This window comes from Epinephelus lanceolatus, chromosome 17 (genome assembly GCF_041903045.1).
Source record: "Epinephelus lanceolatus isolate andai-2023 chromosome 17, ASM4190304v1, whole genome shotgun sequence".
NCBI classification, from domain to species: domain Eukaryota; kingdom Metazoa; phylum Chordata; class Actinopteri; order Perciformes; family Serranidae; genus Epinephelus; species Epinephelus lanceolatus.
Window position 1 is genome coordinate 42,357,506 of NC_135750.1, and position 19,244 is coordinate 42,376,749.

The following is a 19,244-nucleotide window of genomic DNA, read 5'->3' on the forward strand; positions in this document are numbered from 1 at the left end:
GCACTCCTTTTGTCTTTGTTAGTGACTGAATGTTGTATTTCACAATCAAATCTGACTGTCAATTGAAAGACTGGATAAAAGGGCTCAAAGTGAAAAACAAAGAATTAGCTGGACACAATAGTTTTGAAGCCCCCAAGGAGGTATCACTTGTTCGCTATGTTGCCAACTCTGAGAGGGTCTTCCTCAGGCAAAGGTATTGTGACGTTTTTATAGTGAGGCAAACAGAAAGATAATCAACCAATTATGTGTTGTTTTTTTTAGCCTCACTATATAAGCCTCAATACTGAGCAATACCCACAGAACCTTCTCATATGTCACGTCACAAATAAATAATACCTCCTACGGGACTTAAAACTATTCAGTGTGCAGATATTTCCTTGTTTTTCACAAAAGGAGAATAGTTCCTCAGTGAATTTTCTTCATTTGTCTTAAAGAATTGTCCAAACAAAACCAGCACATAACATCAGCTTTTCATTTTTTTTTTTTACATTCTGCTAAGATAAATGCAAACTTGGGTAAATGTTAAGACATAAATGAAAACATTAAGATGCCATTAATAACAATTATATTTTGTTAAAGGTTTAAATCACCACTGTATTTCCAATCATCACAGGAAACTGATGAAAGACAGCTTTCAAAAAAATTGCTTTTACTCTAAAGTAAATTTTGTCTGATCCACTTTATATAGCAAAAATTATAACCATTACACAAACAGTTTAACAAAATTAAGTCAAAGCTTGCATTCATGAAAACATCCATTTTAAAATGTTACAAAAAGTACACATGAAATAAATTAAAAGATTTATAACAGACCCAGTGTCATAATTTGCAAAATCTTAATTTCTTGTTAAACAACCTCTTTACTGTGGAGTAAATATCACATTGGTCAAGGCGTTGTAACTTTCCACAAGTGTCTGACAAGAGAGAAAGATGACAGGTTAGAAACACAGGTAGAAAACATTGACTACAGCCTGTCTTGGTTAAAAGCCCACTCACCACCAAAATGATCTTATTGCTGAGTAAGTGGCTGTCATTCATAAAAGAGTTTTGTGTTTAAGTTCTGTAGATATTCAACTTTATATTTGAATGTGATTTTAAATTTAACTGTACTATCAAGACAAGTGGAGTATGAATGTACAGTATGCAATTCATCCACATTAAAATAATTGTTGCTATCAAAAGGAAACTGAACTGTTACCAAAGCTCACTGCCACTGTGGAATCATGCTATGTTCAGCTGTCTCATTATGAGAATATTTTTTCCATTGGTTCTTCACAGACTGTGTGTGGGGGAAAAGGTAGTAATTCTCACTTTGATAAAGGGTCTTTGCATAAAATGCACTAAAATGTTAAAGTTGGTAAATACATGTCATGTTCCTTGATTGATAAAATCTTCATTTGGCCTTTTGCATCAGGGGAACACTAAACTGCACTGGTGTGTCAGTAATTTCACCTTATCAGGAATAGTACAGAGCAAGCTGTGCCCTAATCGAGTACTTAGTAATGTATGACAATTAGTAATTTATGTAATGCATTTAAATGTATTATGGACAATAATTCATCATTTCAAACTAATAAGTTTCTTGACTCTTTGTGAGGTACTGTATGAAAAAAAGGTGTCTTTATCCTGGAGTCAGTGCTGAAGTGATGACTCTCAAAGTGTTCACTGCACAGATGGGAAGTCTTGTTTGGAGTCCATTCTGTCTCCTCGTGTTGAGTGTCCACTGGTCCGGTCTGTCTGGTTCACCTAGAGGAAAACTTTACACAGACAAATAGATATTAAAAGTAATATATGTGTTAGGCTACCTACTTCAGACTCCTTCACATGCAAACAATACAACTTAACTTACTTCAATGTTCAACAGATCATAATCAATTTATTTTAGCAAAACAAAAAGGTGGTGGCCATCACAGTCCTCATATTCTGTCTGTGCATTATCTATTTTTGTGTAAGCACAGGCCTTTATCATACACTAATCTTATTAACATTTTATATTGTGACAGTCAAATGTCACATTAGTTGTTTTTTTTAATTGCGTTACACACCTTATTGTAATTTCACACAGTTCGCCACTTTTTAATTCACATACACAAGTATAGCCTTAATGTTACGTTAACGTTACACTGCTCATATGACAACGTTAACATTGCAACACGTTAGCTAACTAACGTGGTGGACCTTTATTTTCAAACCTCACACAGTCTCAGCCTTTTGTTCAAAATATTCTCTCCCTAAATGCCTACATCCTAACACTTCTCTGTCAGGCTCTAACTTCGATGCATCCCCGGACTGGCGTCTTGCTCGAAGGCTAACCGTTAGCTGGCTGGTTAGCTAGTTAACGAGCTAAGCTTGTGTTGTATCGTGTTGTCTGTGGCTCTGTAACTTGATGTGGATGTTGCTGCTGTGATACAGGTCGCATTTGAAAATGAGACCTCTGGTATCAACGTGATTTTACATGTATTAAATAAAGACTTAATAATATAATAATAAGCTGACACGCTAGGTGGTAACCGCAGACACCGATACACGCTGCTGACAAGCTAGGTGGTGGCCGTAGTGACCGCAGACACCGATACCCGCTAATTAGTGCTAACATATAAACATAAATAAAATAATACTAGAATTTCCGAATTGCACTTACCGAAAAACCTGGAGCACAGACTTCTTGGACGGTCTGCTGGTATAATTAGTCGAACAGCAAGCCATATTACTCCAATATTTGCCTGAGAAATTATCCGAAAGGCACAAACACGGCTGAGAGGACAGGTTCAATGCCTTGAACATGGGCACGAATTGGCTGAGATGACGCCGAGCAGACGGCCGAGTCGAGGCTCAGCTCCGCAGCGGAGCCAGCGGCTAATTAGCATGCTAGTTAGCCACCCGTGATGTGCGACCTGTCACTCAAAGTGACCACGCCCTTAATTATGCGCAATTTCAAACCTTAATAACATTTAAACGGAAGAGTTAGAAAAAAATCCCCCCCCAGAGTTGTCATGAAAGGGGAACTTAACTATAGAGACCAAAACCATTTTTTGTACCAGGCTGTAAACATGTTTATTTCTGCTCTAAAGTTGGGTATTTTAACATGGGGGTCTATGGGAATTGACTCACTTCCGGAGCCAGCCTCAAGTGGACAGTCAGTGAACTGCAGTTTTTGGCACTTCCGCATTGGTTTCACTCGTCTCCCCCGGAGGTTGGGGCTTGGTCTTTAGGGGCCGGATTGGAATTGGGCCCAACTGCAGCGCCTGGCTCTAAAAACTGTGGCCGCCTCGCTCTCGCGGTTTTATCGAAGTCCACTTTTGTAATACGTCAGAGCAAGTCGGGCTGAAGTCGGGCACAAAACTAACCGGCATGCATTGTGCGACGATCGCCGGTGATCGAATCTGCGCAGGACTGACTCATCTGGAACGAACCTAATATCTCCGCTTGCCCCTACTGATTACAGTATGGTATAGCTACTTTTAATTTAGTTAAGGATTTACAAAGTTCTTTCACCACTGCTGAAATAACTATGGTCCATACTCACCATAATTACAACAACAGGACACGTTCATGCAGTGTGCCCCTGGTAAAGTGGCCAGAGGCTGTTGAGGTCACGTTCGGGGATTACGAGTTATTTATGGAGTAATGAAGAGTCAAGAATCTAAACGCGCGGTATCATATTTCAACTGTCAGTGAGCTCTACATGGCACTATACTTGAGTATATTCGATTTGTTGACACCTCACCTGACGGCACTCTTTCCCATTCGAATTGAGCTACTGCCTGTGTAGAGTTGGCAGCCGGAAGCTGTGATCAGCTGATGGTGGAGGAGCTGCTAGAGAGGTGAGCCATCTTCCCCCGGCAGGCAGACTGATCCACACTAACAGAGCCTGGACGAGAGGGATACGAGAAATCATCTGGGAATCCCGTTGTCATTTGGAGGCAGAGACGATTATAAGACGCCAGCACAACCGGTGTCAGTCGGGAGGAACCCTAACTTATCTGAAGGACTCACCGGGATTTCTGCACCAGAGCTGACTGAGGAATATACCAGCCTTACCGAGAGAGGAGGCTCTTAAACTAATACAAAGAAAGGAAAACATTGAGCTGGGGGGGGGGGGGGGGGTATTTTCGAGATGTGAACCGTATGTAACGTAGGAAAATGCAAAAGTCCTGAAAAGGTGCGATCGAAATAAGCATGTAACGTTAGTCCTTACAGAACGATAAATGTAAATCATCAATAGTAAATGTAAACAAACAGCTAAGTTATTCAAGCTAGCTGAAGTTAGCCGTTTGGGGGTTAGCTTGCTAGTGCTAATACATATAACGTTAGCTAATGAAAGGTAGTTGTACCGAAACAGAACGAAGGTAAACAGACCTGAACAAACCTGTCGTTGGGTTCAAAACCAAATTTAACCTCAATATAGTCGTCGGCAGCAGATGACAGCTGTTTGTGTTATCTCACTATGTAGTTATTTGCGTAATTAGCCTTTCAGCTAACGTTGCTAAATGTTACTTGCATTAGCAATACAACATGACTACATTTAACTAGCACACTAAATACAGAACAAATAAGACACTTGGCAGTACCAACGCTAACGTAACGTATGTTTTTGGACATCGACTCGTTTAAAATATTTTGCGATGAAAGTGATCGAGCACTTTCGGGACTGTTATAACAGTTAACGTTACAATTGATGGCTCAGATATCCATTGTAGTCCAGTTTATTGGCAGAAAAGACGAGGACGCCGGGATGAAGGAAAACAACTTGGTGACTTCTTAAAGATTATATCACATTGCGAGCCTCTTGCCAGCGTTGTTGTAACTCCATATGGCGTATTATCGTACTTAGCCTCATAGTGGGCTTTGCATTTTCAGCTTTGCATTGAAAACTCCTAGTTCTGCTAGACAGTAACGATACTTTTGGCTCGTTTGTCCTCTCAGCGGCAGCAGTCGACAATAGTACACTCAAATAGAGACAGGGCCTTCTGTTAAAAGAGAGCCAACTTTCAGCCAGGCAGCATGGAGTGAATTATTTCATCGATCTAAATGACTAATAGTTTAATTTGAATATATAGCCTGAGTGACCAGCTCTAAATATGGGAGAAGCGACGTAAAGATACTTTTTAATTGTAGTTTTGCCGTGTATATATATGTTGCAACAGGCTATTTAAAGGAGCCCACTGCATTGTCAGCTAGTATTATGTAGCTGTATGTGAGGGCCCAGCGGTAAGCCTCTCAGCTGTGTTTTGGTTACTAGTGGCCTCCCCTCCCCCAGTCTTGAGTCTTGATTCTCCCCGAGTGTTGGACTCTGTCCGCAGAGTTTCCCCTTGATTTTTAGACTGTAGAAAGGCCGTGGCCCCAAGTTGCAGTCGCCTGGACTTCAAGGCATTTAAAAAGTGGATGTAATGGAACTGATGTTTGCCGAGTGGGAGGATGGGGAGAGGTTCTCCTTCGAAGACTCGGACCGGTTCGAGGAAGACTCTCTGTGCTCCTTCATTTCAGAGGCCGAGAGCCTCTGTCAAAACTGGAGGGGATGGAGGAAGCAGTCCGCTGGACCCAACTCCCCTACGGTCAAGATTAAAGGTTGGAGAAGGACATACTTCTACACACATACATTTCTATTCATTTTGAATACTTTTATTATTAATACTAATGAATTTCCATAATGAGTATGATAGGCTTTACTCGTGTTAATCATGATCAGAATCAGTTTTATTGGTCAAGTATGTGGACATATACAAAGAATTTGACATAAGGAATTTGAATTTGACTGTTGCTCGCATAACAGTTAAACACAAGAACAGCAAAGTTGAACAAGGCAAACATAAACATTTGACTACAATCTACCCCCACACACACACACACACAGACACAGGTGTATATAGATTGGATAAAATAGTCAGTGACATTCTATATATCTATTTCTACACACACACACACACACATATATATGAATAATTTCTTAATCTCTTGATATTTTTGTCATATACAGATATGCAGTGGTGATTGTTGGGTAACATATATGTTGATGTCGACTAATGTCAAGTCTCTATTTTATCATGTGACAAGACGATATGATATCGTAAATTAGTTTAGGCAAGCTGAGCATATCTGCAAACCCAGCAAGCAGTAATGCTTTTTAAACAGAAAAGCGGCAGTAAGAAAGGACAAGAGAGAAACAAACAGGAGGGAAAGTCGCAAAGCTCCTTAAATTATATTCCTTTAGATTTTGTATAGTTGCCAGTAGTGTGTGTGTGTGTGTGCGCCTATAACTAGTAACTAGTGTGCATTTGGGCCCATCACAACAGTGTGCACTGGAGCCCGTCCTAACCACCTTACGCCACTGTACAACACACTTATTTTATATAAACCAGTACAGAAAACAATTGATGTGATGCATCAGAGGAACTGACCGGTCAGTGTGGTAATATTCCAGTCACTGTGACTGTAGCTAATATTATTCCAGCTCAGTAAAAAACTAGGTCCAGCACTTCATCTGCACCTCTTGGCTTTGTTCATTTATTGCTTTGCATATTTTTTAAATAGTGATGTGAGGTGAAGCTTCATGAAGCATTGAAGCTTTCCAGCAAATTGGTTTGCAGAAGGGGATCATTTTGGGGGACAGCACACACAAAACTACTTTGTTGTCAAAGAGGGTAAAACAGACAGATAAATATTACAGATGATCTCAACCATGTGATCTGTGAAATACTGTAGCTTGTGCCACTAAAGACTTGGGAATAATGACTGTCAATTGTAAAACGAAAAAGTAATGCATCAAATGTGTGTCAGTCCTTTGGTAAATAGATGTATCATAATACAATAATGGCAGGGGGGGGAAATATTAGTGTTCTAAAACTAGAAAGTGACAGTTTAATCAGACAGAGGACAATGACTGCTTGTGTAACTAGGAAAATGATGTAGAGGCAAGATTTGATTTGCTTTTAGTTAGAAACAACAATTTGTCAACTGGTCAATGGCTGTGGGCATCATCAGTGATGTCACAAGACCAGCCCTGATCTGTACCTCACAGAAAACTGGAATTCAAGACACATGTCTGAAGCCTTGGCACTGCATGTAATATAACTAATTTCAAAGCAGAACTTTTTAAGATTTAAGCAAAAGCACAGGGGCAGTTTTTTTTTAACAAATTAGTCAGCAAAACACCTCTCAAGTCACAGTCTGAAAGTGTTTTGGAAGAGCACTTGTACTGTTAATTTTGATCATTATGTGGTTACAGGTACAGTAGATGTGTTTCCTGACCGGTCAGTCAGTCAGTCAGCCTACAGTCTTCAGCCTGTCTGTGTGTTGGACATGCTCATGCTTCACAGCAACCTCATGCTCAGTTTATTTTGCAGTGAGTTCTCCATGTTCTTGTTTACTTAACCTGTCAACAGGCAGAAAGCTGTGTGCTAGGGGAAGAGCAACTGGTGCATGTCAATGAATCTAGTTGCTTTTACAGTGCATATGGCTGTTTACTCTTAATTTTCAGAAGAAGAACTCAGTCAGAATAACAAACTGAATTAAACCTCTCACAATTTTCAAAGATGGAAATTTGTCTTGTTAACGCTTCTCCAAATTATGCTTTGTATATGCTCACTACATGATTTTTAATATCCAAGAGCTTCTAAAACATGATGTGTGCTGTGAATGGCTTGCCTTCAGTTGTTATATAACAAAGACTAATAATAGAGTTTCTTTTATAGACACAATAGTATTTTAACAACAATAGTGCCAAATGCTCAAAGCAGCTCCATCTTTAGCCCTACTCACGCAGAGCTAGTATTTCCTACGGACCTCTTGTACTTTGTGATAATTACTGGTGCCTTCTGTGATCTTAATCCCATGCAAATCTGCCATGTCCATAACTTTTTAAGTAAAAAATCCACCGCAACGTTCCTACGTTTTTTTGGGCAAATTCATAGGTTATGTGATAAAATTAGTCCACTGCAAATCGGCATCTCTGTCAGTATGTTTCCATGACATTAGAGATATTGATTCATTGTAGGGATCCAAACAATTAATCGATTATCGATTAATTGTCGATAAAAAATTACTCGATTAAAATAAATTAATTGCAATTAATTGCGTTTTTAAACCCGTAATTCCCCGCCAGTCCACGTGAGGGCACTCTTGACGCCAGATGTACTTGACGCACACGCGAGAACACACGAGAAGCAGGGCTCTGACGAGAACAACATAATCACGAAGCGGCATGATGAAGCGGACAAGACATAGTGCAGTGTGGAGTCATTTTAAGTTGTTTAATGACGACAAAGACGCCAAATGCACAATATGTGGTAGTATTTTAAACTACAACAATTCCACAATTTCGTTTTAATGATTGTAAAAGTGAAAAAAGGCCGACCCTGCTGTACAGGAACCAGTGAAGGGAAGCAGGGAAACTTTGCTGATATTCAACCAGCTGTGTGTCTGTGCTGGGAACGGCATGGGGGTGTCTGATATCCTGAATATATCCTTCAAATGCATGTTGTAGAAATTTGAGAGTATTTCTCCATGGAGTGCAGTTAGCGACAGTGGGAGTGCCATGCCAGTCTAGCTCCGAAACCGAACGTTTGTTGGACTTAGCAACAGTAACTAAGGGGGGTGGGCCTTAGCGAAGGGTGAATTCAATATTATCATTAGGCTGCCGTTGCCATGTACAGACACATTTCTTTTTGCTAATTTTGAATCAATAAAATGTGCTTTAATCATTATTTTGTGTCACATCACTGAATGTTTTAGTACTAAGCCATGTTCTAAGTGGGGATAATGTATAGTGAGCCTGTGACAGTTGAAAAATAACTCCCTTCAGGGAGTTGGGAGTTATTTTTCAACAGTCACCGGCTCACTATACATTATCCCTTACTTAATGTTTCCCATGTCACAGATGAGAGAATGCTCAATTTATTTTCATGTTAAGTAGCCTGCATAATATTTTGATATTTACCGTTCAGAATATCTTTGATATGCTACCAAAATGCTATTGCCTGCCCTCAAGTGTATCCCAAATATATCCCAAAATAAATCTTTGATTAAGGAATATTTGCATTTGATTTGCATTTTTTCTGTATATCATAAGGAAGATATAGCTTTTTATGTAGATAGAGCCTATTGATTCAGACGGAAATTCAGCTTCTCAGGAAAATCGCCGCTTATCAATTAATCGATCATCGATCAATAAGATGAAACAACTATCGATTAATGAATTAATCTATAATTTGCATCCCTAATTCATTGTGGTAGTTAGACTAAAACAGAACTTTTTGAAATACAGGTATACAAGTTAGTCGGACTAAAGTGCAACACACAGTGCCGCCGGCGCGGTGCTGTGGCCGTCAAGTGCCGCCCCCAACACACATTGGCAGTGGCGCGCAGCGCACCGAAGCACCGTCGACACTAAAGTGTATTTCCCACCCCAGCCCACTAGGTGGCTGTACCAACACAAGTTGCCAGTGGTTGACAGCTGCTAGTAACGGAAGAAGAAGAGGAAAAACTTTGAGGCAACAACAACTTGGCTTTCATGGGTGAGTTTCTTATCAAAAAAATTTGAAAAACGTTAAGCATCCAGATACCCCTTTGAAAAGCTGCAAATGAAACTACGGCAGCCGACACATGAAAGGCTTTTCTCGCAGCGCCGGCCGAGCTGGAAATAGAGCAGTGGGCTGAAGCAGAGCCGTGCGGCGTGTCGGCCAGTGTTCTGTCGATTTCCCCTACCTGTCGAAGTGCTGCTTTGTGGTTCTGCGCATGCGCAGAGCCGATTTTCCAAGTTTCGTTTCCACGCCCATAAATTTTTGCTACTCGTCAGTCCACGCTGTTGTTAACGGTGAGTAACATCCTCAAAATCCATTTTCTTTGCGCTTTTGGCCTATTTAAGAAGTTAAGTTAGCATGTAATATGCTGCCATTAATCCTACAGTGGCAGTGAGGTGATTCGTAGTTTTACATGAATGCATTGAGTAGTGGGAGCATTATTTGATAGGGTGGTATTGGACTATCAAAATATGCTACCCCTGAAATATTGATTAAAAATGTTAAAATGGTATGTCTAAATATGCTGCCATTAATCCTACAGTGGCAGTGAGGTAATTAGTAGTCTTACATGAATGCATTGATTAGTGGGAGCATTATTTGATGCCAAGTGTTTCATCCATCAAAATACACTACCCGTGAAATATTAATTTCATGACACTTTTTGTACATTAGACAAATGAGAAAAGAAAATACTTATTTTATGCCTTTATTGTATATACAGATAGAAAACCATAAAGTAGCATTTTTTGATAGAGTAGCGTGAATCGATAGACAGACCCATCGGTTTATGCAGCGGTAGCAATTTTCGACAAAGCAGCAGAAATCGTCAGAACACCGGCGCCGGTGTGGGTTTGTTCATAGAATATAATGGAGGCGGGCGTTTTGACGCACGGCGTATGGCGTCGGTATGTGTTGCACTTAACACACCCAGCTAATGTGATTGGGAGTCCCATTACTCCTGCCTGTAGTCAATCAGAGCTAAACTGGCCGAGGCGCTCTGTGCATGCTCCACAGTTTGATGGATGATGCAGATGGATGATGTGACAATGTGAGGCAGAATCAGTTCTGTTTTTTCAACCCACATCTTAAAAAAAGCAAAGAAAAAGGTTAAAACTGTGAACTAGTGCCGGGCGGTATACCAGTTCATCCTTAGTTTTAGTTTAGTTAAGTTTTTTTTGCACAGTTTAAAAATACACAAGAATAACAGATAAATAGTACATGGTGCAGGAAGAGGTGAAAAACCCAGTAGGCTTATTTGAAGCCTCCACCTATATTTTAAAATTTCAATCAATCAATTTTATTTATAAAGCCCAATATCACAAATCACAATTTGCCTCACAGGGCTTTACAGCATACGACATCCCTCTGTCCTTTTGACCCTCCCAGCGGATAAGGAAAAACTCCCCCCAAAAACCCTTTTAACGGGGAAAAAAAACGGTAGAAACCTCAGGAAGAGCAACTGAGGAGGGATCCCTCTTCCAGGATGGACTAACGTGCAATAGATGTCGTACAGAACAGATCAGCATAATAAATTAACAGTAATTGAGAGAGAGAGAGAGAGAGAGAGAGAGAGAGAGAGAGTAATGACAGTAGCTTACAACAATATTATTGAAAGTAATAATATTGTAGTTATAGTTCTGGCTACTGTGGTACAATATGTTGAAAGTATGTATTAATATCTGGCAGTATACATGTGTGACAATAGTCATATGTGTATAATAACAGTAGAAGTATGACTAATGACTAATGATGGCAGCAGCAGCAGGAGGCATCTGGCAGGACCACGGCAGCAGCACAACCACACACGTCACGCTGTCCAGGCACCGCTGCGATATGAGTTAATCTGAGAGACAGTGGAGCACAAAGGCTCCGGAGAAGAAGCTGAGTTAGTGACATCCAGAATGGCCAAGTTAGCAAAATGCAGTAATAGAATACGAGAGAGAGAGAGAGAGAGAGAGAGAGAGAGAGAGAGAGAGAGAGAGAGAGAGAGAAGGTGCCCGGTGTATTATAGGGGGGTCCTCCGGCAGACTAGGCCTAAGTCAGCCTAACTAGGGGCTGGTACAGGGCAAGCCTGAGCCAGCCCTAACTATAAGCTTTATCAAAGAGAAAAAGTCTTAAGTCTAATCTTAAATGTGGAGACGGTGTCTGCCTCCCGGACCGTAACAGGAAGATGATTCCACAGGAGAGGAGCCTGATAGCTGAAGGCTCTGGCTCCTGATCTACTTTTGGAGACTTTAGGGACCACGAGTAACCCTGCGTTCTCAGAGCGCAGTGTTCTGGTGGGATAATATGGCACTATGAGCTCTCTAAGATGTGACGGAGCTTGACCATTTAGAGCTTTATAAGTTAACAGTAGAATTTTAAATTCAATTCTGGATTTTACAGGGAGCCAGTGCAGAGAAGCTAAAACAGGAGAAATGTCAATGTTATGTAGAGCACAAAATTAACATACAAAAAATGATGATGGCAAACTAAATATACAAAATATATATAGTCATAAAAATAATAAAAATCAAAATAAATACATATGAATGTGAATGTGTGATGTGTGTGTGTGTGTGTATATGAGTGTTTTGAATGGACTCATGAGCAAACAATAATGGTACATGTGAGTGACACAAAAACAAACAAATTAAATAAATAAAGTAAAATAAGACCCATACAAGATACAGGAACAATAATACATTAGGGAAAATAGTTACAACACAGCAGTTAAATGGTCTTTTAAACATCTTTTGTAACATTTTAAAGAGGAAGATTTTTTTACCAGGTGGAAAAAAAACATTCCATAATTTAATGCCCCTAAATCTTATCGAAAATTGACCCCTACGAGTGAGAAATTTAGGAGGATGAAGATCTGAGGAGTGGCGGGTTGAGTAAGAGTGAATCTGTGAATTTGATTTAAAGTCTTAAACTGCTCAGGAATATTCCCTTCCCTTAACTGAATTTTATAAACAAAAACACATATTTGAAAAATATTAATATCATAAACAGTAAGAATCTGGAGTTTCTGAAATAGAGGAGCAGATGAGATGTGAGACTGTGATCGAGTTGCAATCCTAACAAAACATTTCTGGAGAACCAAAATTTTGTGGAGAGTAGTAGTAGTAGTAGCCCAAACTATATTACAATATGAAAGATAGGGATAAATTAAACTGTAATAAAGAGTAAGGAGACAGCTTGTTGTAACCAGATGACTAACGCGCCTTAATATACCAATAGATTTATTTATTTTTCTGGTGACCCAGTCAGTTTGTTCTCTCCAATTCAATTTCTCATCAACAATAATTCCCAAGAATCTTGTGGTTAACACCTGGGACAACTCAACAGACTCAATTTTAATTTTAGATAACTCCTTAGGATATGATTTTTTTGCCACTGAAAATCATAAAGTTGGACTTTTTTATATTCAAAGATAGTTTATTTAATCTGAACCATGTAGCATAAGCAGCTAAGCCAATATTAACATCGTTAATCATTGAATTGAAATTTGAATGAGAGAGAACTAGGTTTGTGTCATCTGCAAACATTATTGGAGAAAGACTATTTGAAACATTTGATAAATCATTAATATAAATAAGGAATAACAATGGTCCAAGAATGGACCCCTGTGGAACCCCACAGAGAAGATTGGCTTTGTTGGAATAGCAACCTTTAACACAAACAAACTGTCTTCTATTAGAGACATAATTTTTTATCCATTTATACGTAGTACCATGAAAACCATATTTATACAACTTTTCCAATAAAATATCATGGTTGACTGTATCAAAAGCTTTTGAAAAGTCTATGAAAATACTACAAGTAAATTCCTTATTTTCAAATGCAGAGGTAACTTTATCAACCAGGTGAAGCAGAGCCATATAAGTGGAATGATTTTTACGGAAACCATACTGGTGTTTGTAGAGAATTGAATTCGAATCTAGATGAAACAGAATCCTTTTGTGTACATTTTTTTCTAATATTTTTGAAAAACATGGCAAAATTTATATGGGTCTATAATTATTAAAACAACATGGATCACCTGCTTTAAACAAAGGAATAACTTTAGCAACTTTTAAATCATCTGGCACAACTCCTGTTTTCAAAGACAAGGAAAATATATAAGTAAGTGGCTGCAATATTGACTGCTTCACTTGTTTGACAAGAAATGTAGAAATATTGTCGTGACCAGCCGAAGATATTTTTAGTTCATCAATTATGTCACTTATTTCTTGGATATCCGGGAGCTGGAATGAAGAGATAATAGGAAATTTTCTTGAAATAAAGTCCAGTGGATTACCATGACAAGGAGAAATTTGGCTAGCCGATTTAAAACCAATATTAACAAAAAAAATTATTAAATTTTTGAGCTATATCAAATGGATTGTTTAGAGAATTTTCACCATCCAAAAAAACTGAAGGTAGCTCAGGGGTAGTCTTTTCTCTTTGCAACAGCTGATTTATTACCTTCCATGTGGTTTTAATATCTTTTGAACACCTCTTGAATTTTTCACTGAAATATTTCCTTTTTTCAGATCTAATAGAATGAATATATTTATTTCTGAATGATTTATAAACACCATGGATAAGAGGAGTAGGATTTGAGCCATATTTTCTGTAAAGTTTATTCTTTGTCCTCAACAGCTTTAGTAACTTAGTGGTAAACCTTGGCTGTATTTCTTGGTGGAACTGCCAATTGGAAAACATTTGTTGAAACTGCAGCTCACAACTTCCATAAAATTTTGATATGCACAATCAGTATTATTTTGCTCATATACATCATCCGATGAAATACTGGCAAGCATATCTTTAAATTTAGAAATATTTGACTTACTCATAATTCTTTTGTTCATTATTTTCTGGGTATGTTTAGCTTTATTCACCTTGATTAAAGAGTACTGGAATATGGGAAAATGATCTGACAAGTCTGAATACAAACCCCCTGATTTCATTCCTTCACTCAAAGAGTTTGTTAAGATGTTATCAATCAAAGTTGCAGAATTTTCTTTAACTCGAGTAGATTTGTAGATAATAGGGAAAAAATAACTAGAATATTGATAAAATCCCCAGTGGGGCTATCTGATTTATTTTTAAAAAGGTTTATATTAAAGTCCCCTAAGATGTCACAGATTTTATCCTCATTGCTTATCCGGTCAAGAGAACTGGACAGACTTTCATTAAACTCTTTGATGACAGAGTCAGGTGGGCGATAAACAACACCAACAATAACGTTCTTTCCACCAGAGACACCAGAGAGCTCTACAAAAACAGATTCCACCTCAGCCCTATCGGACTTCAGAGAGAGATCATCCCTAATTTTAAATTCATAGTCACCATGAATAAACAGGGATACTCCACCACCAGGTCGATTCTCCCTTATGTGATGAACTGAATTGTATTTAGGTAATTTAAACATTTCTCTGGTGTTTTCTGTAAGCCCTGTTTCTGATAAAGCAATAACAGAAAAATCATGAGTGAGTGAGGATAAATAATGAATAAATTTGTCATAGTTGCTGGAAAGACTTCTAATATTCAGATGAAAAGTAGAAAATATATTAGGAGGCAAAGAAACACATAAGTCATTAAACTTAGTTTCATTATAAAAACTACAAAGGTTAGAAACATCAAATGATGAAAAAAAATTCAGGTCAGGGTCAACATCAAAATTGTAATCATCAGTTGTTGAAGGATCAAAAGGCTCAAAGGTCTGGCCTTCAAAATCAGATTTGTTGTAGTCCATAGTGTGTGTAGAGAATAATGTGCTGTAAATGTGTGATTATGTCATCAAAATACAATACAAATGCCAAATGATGAAGACTAATGAGCCAAACTCTGAGCATTGGCCTTGCTTTGTTGTGATGGGTTTTGGGTGGGTGGATTAACAATAAGTTTGTCGTATCTCAAATATGCAATGTCACCTCTCTCATGGGCTGCCTTCATAGCTGGGAGTAGTTCTTTCCTTCTTTGCCGGACAGCTTCAGGGAAGTCCTCATTGATGAAAATGCCTGAGCCTTTCAAGTTTTTAGCTTTACCCAGAACAGCAAGTTTGTCCTGCAACCGCAGAAATCTGACCACAATGGGTCGGGGCTTTTCCAATGATGCAACTGGCTTCCCAGTCCTATGAGCCCAGTCCATCTCAATTTTCAAATGATCCAGATGTAGTTTTTCACTGAGTAGCTTTCTCACCTTTTCTTCAGATTCAGACACCTTTTCTTTCTCAGACTCTTTGATGCCATCAACGACAATATTATGGCGTCTTGACTGACCATCCAGATAGTCTGTCTTGTCTGAGGTTGAGATCAAACTTTTGCAAATTGTGTCTAAATCTGTCCTGATTTCATTACAGTTCTTGGACCAAATTTTAGACGAGTTTTTAAAATCATCAAACTCCTTTTGAGTCATTTCTAGACTCACCTTGAGATCGTAGACTTGCTTTGACAGATCATTGGTCCTCTCCTCCTGTATACTGGTTGTAATTTCCTGAACCATATGAATTTTTCATATACTGCCATACTGGTGTGTAGATAAAACAGTTGTTGCAGCTCCTCAAAAGGCAGCAAAATACTTTATGGTGTTTGCTGGAAGGGCACTTAAGTTAGGGCAAGCTGTGTACCCTTCTTAGTAATTGTTAACTTTATAACACAACAATAATTGTTATGTTATAAAGTTAACAATTAATTATTAATAACCCACAACTAACTCACCAACAGGTAGGGATGTCCCGATCCAGCTTTTTCACTTCCGATCCGATACCAGTATCACAGCCTTGAGTTTTGGCCGATACCGATCCGATCCAAGTGCGTATTATACATATTCACTTATTTTGTTGTCAGTCATGTTAGAAAAGGTTTGATCAAGCGATATTACTCTAACAAGAACAACTTAATCGGGTTAGTTAGAATGATCCACAACAGCTGGTATGAGAAACTGACCTGTTTATTGTTAACAGGGTTAAATAAACAAACTTTCAACTTGAACATTAACATTAAATAAAAAATATAGCTGGTTTGCTTTGGCTGCTTTGGCCCCTTAATAAATAGAAAATAAATCAACACAAGAAATCTTTAAAATGTCTAACATTGAAATTAAAATAGCAGCAAGACTCCCCACACTTGTGCTTTGGCCCCCTAATAAATAAAAAATAGATTAACACCACAAGACATTGTTGACATTTAACAAACAATGCAGCCTTTCCTTTTCAGTTATTTTAGTAGTGTCAGTGCCAGCCTGGTGCTGCTGTTTCTTGTGTGTCTGCATGCTGGCCTGGTGGATCGATAGTAAGTGCTGGAGCAGATCACTGGAATGGACTGCTTGAATCGTGGAGCGCTGGGCTGGCCAGAAAACCTGGATCGGACTTCGATCCAAAAAACTGGATCGGAGTTCTTGGATCTGCATTTTTCCATGCAGTCCGATCCGATGCCGATGCACATTTTTTGCTAATATCAGCGGCTGATAGCGATCCGAATATCGGATCGGGACATCCCTACCAACAGGATAAAACACTAGGAGTGTAACAATACATGGATTCCCATTGAACTGTTCAGTACACGTTAAGAACCAAACAATATGTTGAATTGTCCTCATACATTTGGAAAATCAAATATGCTGCTTAAACTGTGTTTGATTTTATATGCTCAGTATCACTGCACTCAACAAGGCAGCCTCACAGGACTGAACAGACAACAGCTGTCTGCCCGTCCCACCCCCAAACCAGAACATTCTATGCTACGCTAAGCTAGCTTGTTGCAAGATGGTTAGTAATGCCTTTACCAGACCAGAAATAGAAGATCCTCTGATAACCTACACGTATGGTGTTTGGAGCCACTTCAGTTTTGCTGTGAATTCTGAGGACGATGGAGAGAGAGAGTCGTGGATAAAAACACACAGAACCAAAGAACAAGGCTCTGCACAGCTACAAACTCCTTAGCCGCTAACCCAGTAGCACAGTAACATACATGACCCCTGAGCTGAAGCACAAGCCGCTGCAAAGCAACACGCTCTTGTCAGAGGCCAAGCCACACATACATGGTTGCACTGCACAAAGCCCCAGAACCAGGCCACGAGAGCTGCCGCTTGGCTATAGCCTCTTGTTCAGCAGAAAGCACACATCCACAGCAGGGATCAGTAACTGCTGGAGGGCCAGGTAGCCTTTTGGCCAGTAAGACTGAAAGGTATGTTTGTGATAGCTGTTTAGCTTGTGTTTATATTAGGGATGCACCGAAATTAAAATTTGTGGCCGAAGCCGAATAAAATTAAACACTTGGCTGAATACTGAGTACCGAATACCGTTGTTTAGTTTTTCATTAGTTTTTGCAGATGAACACCCTCCAGATCAGTGTTCTCACGGTACAAAAATTGGGACCCACGGTGCGATACCAGTGAAAATATCATGGTTCTGGGTAGTATCACGATACCACAGCAAAAATGAGGCAGATGTGCCTTTTGTCATTTATAAAAAGATAAATCACTTTTCTATAATACATCAATGATATTTCAATGGAATAAATTACTTATTGACTTATTCATACTTCAAAAACAGCATCAATAAGTGATTAACATAGGGGAGATCAAAATAAAATAAATAAATAAAATAAAAATCAACCAGCCACCCTCCTCCCCTGACAAGTAAAGAACAGTCCCTTCATAAGTAAAGAACAGTCCCTAAAGTGAGGTTTGTGGACCATTACCTGCCACAAAGAGAGAAATGTGAACGACTCGTTTCTCCTCTGACACGTCACATACCTGTGTGCTGCCACGGCTTGGCTGTTCAGGTACTCTTGGGCAGTCACGACGCCAAGAAGAGGACATTATTGGAGCCGGAGTTCTCCGTCGCCGGTAACCCTTATCTTGTGCCGCGGAGCACTATGGCAGCTGTATTTGACAGGAATACATTCCTGTCTGTGTCTGTGACCCCCGTTCAACCCACAACCGGTGGGATTCGCCTTTCGTTTCTGCTGCTGGTTGAAATCTGTACTCGCACAGCGTGCTGAATGATTTATTTTGCTCGCACAAAACTATTTTTAGTCGCAAATGCGAGTGCGGTGACGGACAGAGTAAAATATCGCCACACTGCCGACATTTTACTCCGTCAGTCACCGCATGTGGTTTGATTGCGTTATCAAAACATGCTGCTATTATTCTGCCTTGCTTTTCACTTATTCCACCGAATACCGAATGTGTGTTTTTTTTTGCAATATTCGACCGAATATATTCGGTGCATCTCTAAATAGGAGCCTTCGGCAGCGTGCCGCTGCTGCTAAATGAATGTAGCAGAAACACTGCATTACATCAACTTAAACATTACATCAACTTAAACATTACTTCATAAAAGCCTTCCTGTAAAAGTGTGTCTTGAGGAGCAATGTAAAACGAGGAACAGACTGAAAACCTGATTTCCTCAGGCAAATCGTTCCAGAGACTAGGGGCCCTGATTACAAAGGCCCTGTCGCCTTTTGTTTTCAGCCTAGACCTTGGAACAGCTAGCAGGGCCTTATCAGCGGATCTCAGACTGCGAGCTGGTTTGTGTGAGGATAAAAGGTCTGAAATATAGGCAGGGGCTAGCCCAAGTCTGGCCTTAAAAACAAATAAAAGAATTTTAAATTCAGTCCTAAAACGAACAGGCAGGTGGTGCAAGGATGCTAAAACAGGGGTGATGTGGTCACATTTTTTAGACCTAGTTAAAAGCTGAGCTGCAGCATTTTGTATATAGGTATATAAGCTATTACAATAGTCGAGGCGTGAAGA

At 39.3% G+C, this 19,244-nt stretch overlaps 1 protein-coding gene and 1 long non-coding RNA gene across 3 annotated transcripts in view; one reads left to right on the plus strand and one right to left on the minus strand.

The window, feature by feature from the left end:
* Positions 1–632: 632 nt before the first annotated feature.
* LOC144458388 (uncharacterized) lies at positions 633–3,005 on the minus strand. Its single transcript, XR_013487880.1, has 2 exons — positions 2,642–3,005; positions 633–1,757 (listed from the first exon to the last, which is right to left on the minus strand). It is a non-coding gene; the product is annotated as an uncharacterized LOC144458388 (long non-coding RNA).
* Positions 3,006–3,628: 623 nt separating this feature from the next.
* Positions 3,629–19,244, plus strand: part of zswim8 (zinc finger, SWIM-type containing 8) — a 133,665-nt gene continuing 118,049 nt past the window's right edge. The window contains exon 1 of one of the 2 annotated variants that reach the window (XM_078160824.1): positions 3,629–5,568. In XM_078160824.1, coding sequence (XP_078016950.1) covers positions 5,391–5,568 — 178 coding nt within the window. In that variant the 5' untranslated portion in view covers positions 3,629–5,390. The remainder of the gene's footprint in view (positions 5,569–19,244) is intronic. The other variant, XM_078160825.1, reaches the window with a different exon arrangement.